This window comes from Fistularia commersonii, chromosome 23 (assembly GCF_037954325.1).
Source record: "Fistularia commersonii isolate RoL2024-O1a breed Wild chromosome 23, RoL_Fcom_v1.0, whole genome shotgun sequence".
Classification (NCBI taxonomy): domain Eukaryota; kingdom Metazoa; phylum Chordata; class Actinopteri; order Syngnathiformes; family Fistulariidae; genus Fistularia; species Fistularia commersonii.
Genome location: NC_141306.1, coordinates 8,446,984 through 8,460,164, shown reverse-complemented (window position 1 = coordinate 8,460,164; position 13,181 = coordinate 8,446,984). Strand labels below are relative to the sequence as shown.

The window sequence follows — 13,181 nt, the reverse complement described above, 5'->3', positions numbered from 1 at the left end:
CCTGCCATCGGACCAATTTCAACAACTCCAATATGAGCTCTCGCTTTATCGCCCCCAGAAGCGTCCGGTCTTTACTTTTATATCAGACGCTTTCTGTGACAAACCACCGGCCCCGGTTTGAGAACCCAAACGCCGCCGTTCTCCAACTTGACTTATGATACAGATAAAGTTATAAACACCCGACATGGGAAAACACCTGCTTGGTTTTCTTTTGTGAGCGAGTACAAGTTGGACTCGCCCGAGTTTGGTTCCCGCGAAACCCTTTTTTCTCACCACTTTAACCCATGAAAACGTCTCAAAACAAGTCACTGAATGGAAATCCGTTGTTGGAACGTGGTGGCGTTTTTAAGTAAGTCATCACGGATGCGTGTTCCACGGTTCCTGGCTCCAACGCTGCTTGAATGCACAAAGAAACGGCTTCATTCCTGGAAAGGTTGTGGGAACTGCAGAATCCAACAGTGTAAAAGAGGCTAATAAGGGACCCGGATGCTTCCGAGGCTCCGGAACTCAAACGACGGTGAGATAATGTGACCTATTAACACCGCAGGAAACACATAGATGTATATATATATATGCATATAATACACTTACGTGTTTGAGTTCCAGTAAAACCTGTCTTGTCAGCTCGATCCTCTTCTTGTTGACATGCTTGATGGCGACCAAGTTCCCCTGAGGGTCGGCGTTTTTATCAGGTGGGAAGAAGAAGAATAGAATTAGACCATAGGTGTCAAACTCTGGCCCGCGGGCCAAATTTGGTCGGCGCTGTAATAATATTTGGCCCGCAAAGCCATGCTAAATGACCATTGGTGCTGGCCTGCCGGGATAGACTACAGTGCATGTACTGCTAATTCTACAAAATTTTCTGCTTGTGTTTTGGCACGAAAATCACAACAGGACCCATAAACGCCCTCTCCTCTTTTGACAGTTGTCATAGCGACCTTATGCTAATACTGGCACCCTGCTACTTAGGCAGAAAACAGGATCATGCATGTTTGTTAAGTTATACATTGTATATCATTAAGCTATGCTTGCTCCATGTTTAGTTTTTAAGCAAAACTTGTTTGGGTCTATATCAAAAGGTTCATCGTTATATCTGGAGGAAGATTTTTTTTCAATAAATATCAATGTTGACCCGCGACTCTGTCCCAGTTTTGAATTTCGGCCCACTGTGTATTTGAGTTTCACACCCCTGAATTAGATGTTGCGGGAGCCGGACGAAATGTATCAATGTATAAATCGATTTGGCACCATTTTTTTGTTCTTCCGGGTTTTCCACTTTCCTCCCGCAGTTCAAAAACACGCAGGAGGTTCATCGGCGACCTCGCTGGTATGATGGCGTCTCTTGATGAACGTATCCAACTGTATCGTAATGTATTGATAATTGCATCCAACTCCCTGACTGAACCTGTGTATGGTTCAAAAAACCAAACAGTGACATCAGCGTTTATATAAAATCAGCATCGGGGGGCTTTAAAAAAAAAATCAAAAAACAAAAACAAAGAATTGTTCTAATTATCCAGAAGCCTCTGTGTGTCACATTTCCTCGCGCCTCCTCCATCTGACACAGATAAATTAACGGCAGCAACAAGTCAGTGGCTGCATCCAGACTGCGAGGCGGGGAGCGTAGAGACGGAGGAAAGACAAGGGAAAATTGACGCATACTGCAGCTCGCATTAAACTCCCTCCGTTCGCCCACACTCTCCCTTTCTCTCTCTCCCCTTCCAGCTTTCTCGGCGAGTGTGTGCGCCGGCGTGTGGGTGGGAAAAGGGAGTGCGCAGGAGTTGAAAATGTCAGAACTCACTAAGCCTTACCTTAAAATAGCCGGTTTTTGCAAATAGCTGATATTTTCCATGGGCAGTTATCAAGGAGCCGTAGCTGGAGCCTCTCTGGGAAGGTGGAGAGGAGCAAAGAAAGTCAGATGTGAGCAGATTAGAGCAAAAGGGGGATCGAGCCGCGGCGATTTAACACTTCCACTTCACCGCAAACAACATCATCTTAAAAGAAAAGACGCCCGTCTTCTCACAAAAAAAAAAAAAAAAAAATGTCGCCTCTCATCTACATTTGAGGTCGTTTGAGGTTTGAAAAAGATTGACCCCGCGTGGCGGATAGGATTCCAGTGCACGCGCGCAACTGCACATTCAGTATAGAATGCAAATATTGGCAGAGCATGGCACGCTGGAAAATACACCGGTCTGGAAAACGACTGTTTCCATTGGGGTAATGAGAAAGGTGCATGTGTGTGTGTGTGTGTGTGTGCTCTTCGCAAGCGCTCCCATGTGCGAGACCGAACTCAACCTCGCAGGAGATGCATTAGCCCTCAGACAACACAACCCGACACCGGCGGAACACGACGAGGTATTACACACATCGCAGTCGGGCTTATTTGAACAATCATTTAATCTGCGTCTGCCGCCCGCGAAAACCGAGCCACCTTCAATAAATCACCGGGAAAATCTCAGGAATGTATAAACTAACACGGGGCTCTGAGTCCGCAAGGCTGCAGCTTGTGCTTTTTCGGTGAAGAATCCCAATTAATACGCAGCAACACCACACGCGCGTGTGTTTGTATGTGTGTGTGTGTGTGTGTGTGTGTGTGTGTGTGTGTGGGGATGGGACCAGGCCGGAAAGTTCAAGCATGTCAGTTTAGCATTTTTGATCCCGTTTAAGGCTTGAGAGGCCACAGACTCCAGTCTCTCCCTTGCAGATTCTGCGGTGTTGCCTGCCAGATCAATAAACCCCCCCCTTTTCCTCCACGATGCACTTTTTTTTTTTTTCAGAGCTTCCAGTTTCACTGTGAGATCACATTTGTGCGACAGTCACTTGTCACTGGATGTTTTTTCTTTTCCTCGCCTGCAGGGTTTTTTTTTTTGTGTGTTGTTATTGTCTCGTGGAGCGGCTGCTACCTGTGAGAGGGTGAGGCGGCTGCCGGCCCGCTTGTGGTATTTATTGGGGCTTTCAAACTGGAGGTCCTCCCACCGAATCCTCCACAGCATTCCAGCCAGCTCCTTCTCCAGCTTCAGTTTCCTGCGGGAAAGGGAAAACCAGGTGGTGAAGACGCAGCGAGCAGCACAAAGAACAAAGGGGAATCTCAGAGCTCGCTGGCCCGAGGTCGCCGCGGCATCTTGAAATGATTTTTTTTTTTCTATTCTTTTTTTTTTTTTCTACCACAGAAACAGTGACAGCTATTTGAGTCTGCTTCTTAAATGACACCAGTGTGATGATCTGTTTGGATTTAAGCGGCTGCCGGATGGCAATTAACCGAAAACGATTAACTAGCCTCTGCTTTTCCTGTTTGTATTTGTGCTCCAGACAGTGTAAGTCAAGGGTCTCGAACTCCCGGCCCGCGGGCCAATTGCGGCACTCGGAATAATATTTTGTGGCCCTCTGCTTGAAATCAAATCTTTGCGTTAGTGCGGCCCGCGTGTCTTTTCTCACACGCATCTGGGAGTTTTACACAGTGGGTTTAAAAAAAAAAAACAAAAAAAAACGGGCAAGGAAAAAAATGAAAAAGTAACTTTGCCACTTTGCGAACTTGCTAATTTTTTTGCTGAAAAACCGTCTTGTGACATTGTTAAAATGATCTTTGCTTATTTCTATAAAAAAACAAAACAAAACGATAGCAAAAAAAAAAAAAAGGCAACATTAAAAAGATTGATTTAATAACCAGAATAGCCACCATTAGCCTTGTAAACATTATACCTCCTCTTATACATGCTCCATTTTCAAGTGGCAAATTTTCCCACTGTGACAAGATTTTCTCTTTTAATCAACAATATTTTTGGGGTGTAATTTTGTAATTTCATCAATTCTTTTTTAATATTCATTTTTAATATTAATTCATCATGTATGTTTTAGAGGAACAGTTCCTGACATATAAAGATATTTATTACTTTTATTACTTACCTCTTTACACTAAAACAAAGGAAAAATTTGGACTTAGTGTTACTTCTAGGCAATGATTTTACTGGTCCGACATCAAATTCGGCCCCCGGACCAAAATAAATTTGACACCCCTGGTGTAAGTGAACGTGCTAACACACAAATAGATTTAATTTGGGTCCACGAAACTCCAAGAAAGCACCGGGACTCGAAACCTGATGGATGCAGAGGGAAAAAAAAAAAATCATCACGGTAAAACCCGGGCTTACAAACACCTCAAATCACTAACAACGTGGCCTACAAACAGATATTTTGATCAAATTTTGCATCAAGCAGCAAACAAGGAACACACAAACAGACAAACACAGGCTTTCCGCATTGAGGCATCGTAGCGCAGTAGCACACGTGCATGTTGTTTACATCGTTGCGTTTGCCCGTTATAACGCTTTTTTTTTTTTCGGTAAGTTCATCCTCATTATGGTTGTAGGAAATGTCAAAACTGCCAGTGCTTGTGGTGTTTGGAAAAATAAGAAGTGGATCTGAAGAGGGAAATTATGGCTAAATGTGAGAGCGGTTTTCGTGTTACAGATCTTACAAGCACTACGACGCGGCTAAGTCAACCATCGATACAATCTTGAAAAACAAAGACGCGCAAAAGACAGCCGATGTGACGTTACTTTACATTATGTTACGTTACGTTAACGAAGGTCTCAAGTCTTAGAAAAAGCAAAAAAAGTTATTGTTAGTTTGGACGAATGAGAGACAGCTAGCTGGAGATAGCGTTAGCGAAGGTTTTACTTTGCTGATTTAGAGAGGGAAATGCTGGCAAGAAGAGAAACAACACCAGAAACACAGTAATAATTAAGGTTATCTTTAATTCCTGTCTGTATTTTTGCCACAAATAAACCCAAAGAAGAGTTTCAAAAGAGTACAGTATGTTTTGGGGGATGTGGGACGGATTAAACGGGATTTAAATTCATCATTCGATGAGAAAAATGGATTCAAACTGAGTCAAAGAACAAATTAAATCAGATGTCATTCATTCGTTCATGTCGCATATTTACTTTATACGGCTTATTCTGCATTCGGAGCCTATACTGTAAGACACACACAACCATTCGTCAGCATCATCAAACTGGAAAACCAGTAGGAGACCCACACAGATTCGGGGAGAACGTGGAGAAGCTACACAGAAAAGCGTCCGAATGCGCCGAAATAACTAAAATAACGAAAATATCTAGCGCTAATTTTTGATTCTGGAGACGCGCTGGGTCGAAGGCCACGGTCAACCAGACATTTAACGGATTCTACAGCTTTGTTCCGGCTGAGGAAAAATACAAATAAAATAAACCTTGTCTCTCCTACACCAAATAAAGGAGTGCGACGGAGGCGAGTCCTGATGACTCACGGGTCCTTCACTTGGTGAAAAATGAAAATCTATGAGACGATAACTACGCGGAAGAATGAAATCCAGCTCAGAAAATCTTACAACCGGGATAAATAGAATGCCGGTTCGAAGCTGAAAGAGGGCAGGATTCCTTAAAACTGACAAACTGCATGATATCTTTTACAGCTCATACCGACAACACGGACACAACAGAGCGTGTACTTCAGCACGGTGACTTTTACATGCTTTCAGTTGAAAATTGCTGGAAAATCAAAAAATATCTCAAATTTGAATATATATATATATATATATGATATCTTATGCAATGTTTATTTCACAGGAAAATATGTATGCATTTGCACATACAGTCAACTAAAATACATTCATTCAGTCATTCATTCACATGAAAAAGGCGCTAAAAAAGAGGCATCCAACTATTAACCCTCTCATTCGGACTGCTTTGGGTCTCCGTTGAACCTTTTGCGTGTTTTTGGACTGCGGGAGGAAGACGACGTAAAAACACGGGGGGAAAACGTGCACATTCCACACAGAAAAGGCCTTCAGGTGGAATCCAACCGCGGACCTTTTTGTGGAAGCGCAAACAACCGCCGTCTCCGCGTTCTGATTCTTCGCTTAATTCATTCAAATGCAAAATAACATACATAACCATATATTTATTTGAGAAGATTTATCCTCGTGAGCCGGATCCTTGCGTTCTTGAACGCTATCTGTTGATTTATTATTACGTAATAATCTATAACATGTATGGTTACGCGTTTGTCGTACGTGATGCACGAGTAGCCGATTGGGACGATCGGGTGTTGCTTTATCTCGCGTTGCATCGCCGTGCCGTCGTATTACCCCCGCTGACATGTTATGCTATGTCAAGGATTTTTCAGTCTCTTTTTACAAAACCAGCAAGATAATTATGGCCCGCTTTTCGAGCCCGATCACATCTGGAGGGTGGTGGAATAACAAAAGATAGGGCTAGAAATATAAATTGGCGCGGAGAGAGCCATCTCTGGATGTCTCTGAGGCCCGACCGGGTTCATGAATTCAATATTTTCCATGTCAATAATATTTTTGACATGTTTCAGGGTGTTATTTCTGATCATCAGACTTACTGGAGCGGCGCGGAGGGGAAGGAGACATTCCAGAGCACCGACACATCTGGTGCAGATCTGAGGGGGCAACGCGCTTTTCGGGACAGAGAGGGTCATTTCTCTCCCGCTTGCTTTCTTTTCCCGTCGTGTTTTTTAAGCGAGGGGAGAAAAAATCATTTTCATTTCAAAAAAAAAAAAAAAAGAAACCCTTTCGAAATGACAAACGAGCAGAGTCCACACATTCCATGCCAATCTGAAAGGTGTAAAACACTTCCAGATGGCGGCGGGAAAAATACCGCGCCGCTGGCTTATCACGTTTTAACCTTTTCCTGACCCGCCCCATCCCAGTCGCTCCAATGGCAGCTTATTTTCTTTTTCATTCTGCCTTTTTTTTTTTTTGTTTTGGGGTCCGTCCAATGCGGACGGTGTCGGCCAGCGACACAGAAAACTTCATCCTGATATTGTGTGTGTGTGTGTGTGTAGAAATACCGCGGACTGTATGCGTGCGTGTGTTTTAAAGGGGGCAGGAAACACCCGTAAAACAGCGGTGCCCTCCAGCCCCGTCAGCCGTCACCGGAAAATTGTATTTTTCTATTTAAGGAGGCTGGTTTGGAGACCTCTGGCAGCGGGAGGGGGCAGCGTTCGGGGCTCCACACTGGGCCTATTGTTCCATAAATCCCCACATGTGAATACCTGCACTGGAACCGGCCCCTCCGTTAAAACAACAGCCGCCGCCGCCGCCGCCGCCGCCTCGACATCCCATAACACCAGACTCCGAACCTACAGACTCTTACGCGGGTTGGATTTACAGCACGAATCACCGCTTCGCTTTACGGCACGTTATGAACACACATTTCCTGGCAGCCTTTTTTCCGCTGCAGCAGTTGTCAACAGACCGGTTCGCCTCTCTAAAAGAAGCTGGGTTCACGTGTCGAAGAAAAAAAAAAACATAAACAGCCCTTTTCAGATACAAACTATTTCTTTTTTATTAAAATGCCAGTAGATCAACTTCAATCTTCGTACATTTCCACAAAGGCACAGTTACTTGCATGGTGATTTAGGAGCGACATAATGCCAAGGTTACCCGCCGGGGCACCCGTTTCTTACGCAAAATACACCGGCGATGTAGATTTCACAGTCTTAAGAGTTTACATTCTTTTACAAATCCGTATGAGATTCTACCCTGTGGATTAAATCTGGGTATAAATTTCTCTGCCTATTCAAGAAAATACACATGTAAGCAGCATAAACTATACAATGGATAAAAAAGATACTATATATTCTATTTCATTGTTTTCATTCAAAAAAAAATATACATATATATATATATATATATATATATATATATATATATATATCAAATAAATACTGCATCACTGGAGATTTCCGGCTGATCGATCTGACAGTGACAGTGACGAAACACGTTTAGTTAGTGGTGTATTTTGTAGGGTCAAGTACTGAACGCGGAGGCCTCGGCAGCAGGGGATGGAGACGACCGCGCCGCCCAGCTCAGCTGGTGTCTGCAACAACAGGAAGTCATTCTGTTAGCTTTCCGTACCCGGCAGGGCCGCTACTTAAATATATAAACCTCTGGCGCGGTTTCGGTCACTCTTTCACGGAAAAGCGGTGCGAAAATCGAACGTGAAATGAAATGTTTGTGAAGAAATAGCTGTTTAAAACTCCCCTTATGGAATCGGTCGATCTATACTGCTCAAAAAAATAAAGGGAACACTTGAGCAACACAATGTAACTCCAAGTCAATCACACTTCTGTGAAATCATAGTGTCCACTCAGGAAGCAACACAGATTCATTTTGACTTGTTTTAAGGACATTACATCAAAGTTGGATCAGCCTGGAGTTTGTTTTTACACTTTAATTTTGAGTGTGATTCCTAATCCAGACCTCCATGGGTTGATACAATTGATTTCCATTGATCATTTTTGTGTGATTTTGTTGTCAGCACATTCAACTGTGTAAAGAACAAAGTATTTCATAAGAATATTTCATTCATTTAGATCTAGGATGTGTTTTTTAAGTGTTCCCTTTATTTTTTTTGAGCCGTGTATATGTGGCGAGAACGCAGGTTCCCGGGAGCGGAAATGGATCATTATCGGTAGAAATTCGCCGAAAGGAAGAACCGCAAGAATAGACTCACCGGCCCAAGAGTCCAGGGGGAACTAACTCATCAGGAGGCCACGCTGCGCTCGCTGGACGGTGAGCTGAAGGAACGAGAGAGCGAGACGTTAACGTTTCCCGAACGAGATGCACACCGTGCACGTAACGAGCCGGTAGTTGCTTGATATTGAACATGATCAACTCAGATCCAGATGTAATGGATTTACCTCAGGTGGAAAGCCGCTCCTCCGTCTCTCTTCCACCATTCCTCTGATCAAAATCCACTCTGACTGGCTGGTGATTAACACTCGACTGTGTTAATTGTCAAGTTATTGCAAGCGTGATCAGATTAATGGCGCGACTTTGTTAGTCAGAGCTGCGAAATGGGGTATGAAACTGCTCCTCTGTGCATGAGTGAAGAAATCGCGGTGCATTTTAGCAGAGAACACAAGAAACAACACACACACACACACACATACATAGATCTTCTATCATTAAATGCAGATTGTCCCCAGGACGTTCGTCCAAAATGTAAAAAAAAAAAAAAAAGCTTGATTTCTCAGAGCGTGCATGATTAACTCCTTGAGTAATTAAGTCCCGCTCGAGCGCAAACTGAACGATCTCGGTGGACGTGGGCCGCGACGCCCCAGAATCTATTTCACGTGACTGAGAGCCGACAATGAAGCCGGAAAACCATTAGAGACGTGACGAGTAATTATTTAATCAAAGGAATACTCGACGGCAAGGGGGTAGCGGTGATAATTACACGGTAGTAGTCATTCAAACACATCAGATCCGCGATATGTCGCGCTCCCTGCCAGCGTGCGGCGCAGGAGGATATTAACGCACGTTACATAACTTCCTCCATCATGAAGTTTTTTTTTTTTTTGCACAGAATTTACTTATTACCCCTGTGTCCAAGCTGTGAATGCGCTTTACCTCCGAATGCACAATATGGCAATCATTTTGATTCCCGCGTCGGGTTGTTTTGCGACTCGAGACAGAATTTCAGTCGTACCAAGGTCAAAGGGCAAATGAGACGTATTTGGACATTAAAATTCATCTTTATGATTAGTCATGATGCAACTAAAAGAACCCAAAGTGTCGCATTTGTCGATTGGCGACACGCTTTCTTTTCGATTCAGGGAGAAATTGCTGTGGATAAAATAAACCAGGAAGTGGGAAAATTATAGGTAAACAGTTCAAATCTATAACCCGATGTTTGATTATGCACCTAATAAAACAGTGTTTCATACTGTTCTGTTTGAGCATTCTGCAGGATTCACTACAAAACAATCATGTTGTGCACAAAATGCTGCTGCTTGGAGCTTCATCCATAACAACAAGAGGAAAACAATGATTCAGAGGAGCTCAACGGTCAGAATAGCAAGTTTTCCTTCAGCAGGTCTCATCGGGGTCCATTAGTGCAGGTCTTCGGGGTTTACGCGCAAACTCGGACTCACAAGAAGAGCTTGAAAACAATCGAAGCGACACTGGTGTGAGGACCGGCGTAAGTCCACCAGAACTGAACCCTGTGAGTCGCTCATGGTTGTAAAAATGAGAGAACCCTAATATCTTGAGCTTAAACAGGTAGCGCCGTAGCAACGACCTACCGGCTTCTGCTGAAACTAATATGTTTACATGGAAAATTAACTCATTTGTTGCTAAGAAGCTTCCTTGTCTTCCCTAACCGGCCGACCTCGATGAATAAACCAACAATATATTTCCACTGTCTTAACTAGCCTTAGCGAGGCTAGTAGTTTGTAGCCTTAAAATACATGAGTCAAGGGGTCTGCAGAATAATATGATATTCAGAATATAATCCTGAATCCTAAAATTAGCCTGAAAGCCTTTTGTGATCATAACAATTCAAATATTTTTATAATTAGGTTTATTTTTTTTCTTAGAGTGTGTTTTACACTTGATTTACTGATATTCTTTGTGTTTTTTTCCTTAATTCTATTAACATGGGATGTATTTATTTTACAGCCTTTTTAATGTGAATGCGTCATCGTGAATGCGCAATCACACTAAGACATAAAACTAATAGTTCAATGCTTTAAACCAGGGGTGTCAAACTCATTTTTGTCCGGGGGCCACATACGGCCTAATTTGATGTCAAGGGGGCCGGACTGGTAAAATCATTACCTTTACATTAGCATTACATTAGTGTAAAGGAGATAAACAGGTAAATTATGAAAAATCTTTATATGTCATGAACTGTTCCTCTAAGAAATACATGACGAATTAATATTAAAAATGAAATGTTTAATATAAATATCAAATAGTAATATTATGGAAAAAGAATTGATGAAATGACACCCTAGAAATATTGTTGACTTAAAAGAGAAACTCTTGTCACTGTGAGAAAATTTGCCACTAGAATATTAATTGGTAGCCTGTACAAGAGGAGGTATAATGTTTACAAGGCTAATGGTGGGAGTTCTGGTTACTAAATCAATCTTTATTAATTTTTCCCATTTTCAACAACCATAATGAGGATGAACTTACCGAAAAAAAAGCGTTATAACGGGCAAACGCAACGATGTAAACAACATGCACGTGTGCCACTGCGCTACGATGCCTCAAGGCAGAAAGCATGTGTTTGTCTGTTTGTGTGTTCCTTGTTTGCTGCTTGATGCAAAATTTGATCAAAATATCTGTTTGTAAGCCACGTTGTTAGTGATTTGAGGTGTTTGTAAGCCTGGGTTTTACCGTGATTATTTTTTTTTCCCTCTGCGTCCATCAGGTTTCGAGACTTGGTGCTTTCTTAGAGTTTCGTGGAAACAAAGTAAATCTGTTTGTGTGTTAGCACATTCACTTACACCAGGGGTGTCAAACTTGTTTTGGTCCGGGGGCCACATATGGTCGAATTTGATGTCAAGGGGGCCGGACTAGTAAAATCATTGCCTAGAAGTAACACTAAGTCGTAATTTTTCCTTTGTTTTGGTGTAAAGGAGGTAAACAGGTAAGTAATAAAAATCTATATATGTCAGGAACTGTTCCTCTAAAACATACATGATGAATTGATATTAAAAATGAATATTAAAAAAGAATTGAAGAAATTACAAAATGACACTCTAAAAATATTGTTGATTCAAAAGAGAAAATCTTGTCACAGTAAGAAAATTTGCCACTAGAATTTATTAGAAAATTGATTGGTAGCATGTATAAGAGGAGGGATAATGTTTACAAGGCTAATAGTGGCTATTCTGGTTATTAAATCAATCTTTTCACTTTTGCCGTTGTTTATTTTTTTGCTATCGTTTTTTTGAGGTAAATAGAAATATGAAAAGAAAAGATCATTTTACCAATGTCACTCTGTTTTTATCAAAGAATCATTTTGTTTTTCAAATTTTAAAGCAAAAATTACATTGCAAAGTTACTTTTTCATTTTTACCTTGCCCGTTTTTTTTTTTAAACCCACTATATAAAACCCCTAGATGCATATGAGAAAAAACTAACACAAAAATTTGATTTCAGGCAGGGGGCCACAAAATATTGGGCAGCGAGTCTGAGACCCCTGCTTTAAACCAACTGGGTAAAAGAGTGACCGAGTATTTACGTAGCCAGACATTGACAAATAAATTTGTAGAATTGATATCAGAGTTGGAAGTGAGACAGGGAAGGGATGCAGACGCCGGCAAACGCACACATAAACTCCTTTCCCGCGTCTGTTTCAACAATGGCTGCTGAGCCCTTGTCAGCCCACAGCCGCCAAAACAACCCCCCAAATCCAACCCCCCAAAACCCACAGGTGACATGCTCCAAAGCAGCGGTGAACTCTGAACGACAAGTGACTGGAGTGCGACATCCCTGATGGGTTTGTTAAAAAATCATAGGTTTGTGTTTCCATATGATGTGTGCTTTGGAGCTGGACGGAGCAGCTGGAAAACACCAGAACAGTTAAAAGCGCTAACTTGTTTTTAGCACCTTTTTTACTCTTTGTAGATCAAGCGGATTCATGGAACTTGATTTATATCGTCGGCTTACTTTTAGCCGAGACGTGGTTTTATCGCGGCTCGTGTTTAAACTATGAACGGGAAACCATGTGAACTCATTAAAAATTGAAATAAATCCATATCTCTTCTGTATCTAAGACTTGATGTCGGAGATCAGATCGGTCTGGAAGCTCCATCGCTCGCACAGACCTCTTCATTTGACAGAGGTGCACAAGCATCCACCCTTGATCTGCTCCTTTTTGTGTTTTCATTCAATAAATCCCAAAAGAGGAACGAAGTGGACCATAAATCTGGGATCAGATATCCGACCTCTGCCTGTCTGGGGCAAAAACTATACAATCCATAACTCTTGCCCTGGACAAGCACATAGAAAGGCAGCCGAGCCAAAAGTCCTTCTGCTTTTTGAATGTTTGGAAAATATAATGTAAAAAAAGAAAAAGAAAATTAGATTCCATAGTGGCAGATGACTTCACATGTTTAAAAAATAAAATGAAAAAAAAGAAAAAAAAATTAAATACCATCGTGGCAGATGACTTCACATGTTTAAAAAATAAAATGAAAAAAAATAAGAAAGAACATTAAATACCAGAGTGGCAGATGACTTCACATGTTTAAAAAATAAAATGAAAAAAAAAAAAAAAAATTAAATACCATAATGGCAGATGACTTCACGTGTTTAAAAAAAAAGACAGCTTCGGACACAGACGCGCACACACTTGTGCGCTTTAAAATGT

General features: G+C 41.8%; 1 protein-coding gene across 1 annotated transcript in view; it reads right to left on the bottom strand.

Moving 5' to 3' along the window:
- Positions 1-13,181, bottom strand: part of npr2 (natriuretic peptide receptor 2) — a 62,640-nt gene that overhangs the window by 23,794 nt on the left and 25,665 nt on the right. The window contains exons 8-10 of the mRNA XM_086171123.1: positions 2,904-3,024; positions 1,812-1,886; positions 592-669 (exon numbers count right to left, since the gene is read on the bottom strand). Of these exons, the coding sequence (XP_086027249.1) occupies positions 592-669; positions 1,812-1,886; positions 2,904-3,024 (274 nt within the window). The remainder of the gene's footprint in view (positions 1-591; positions 670-1,811; positions 1,887-2,903; positions 3,025-13,181) is intronic.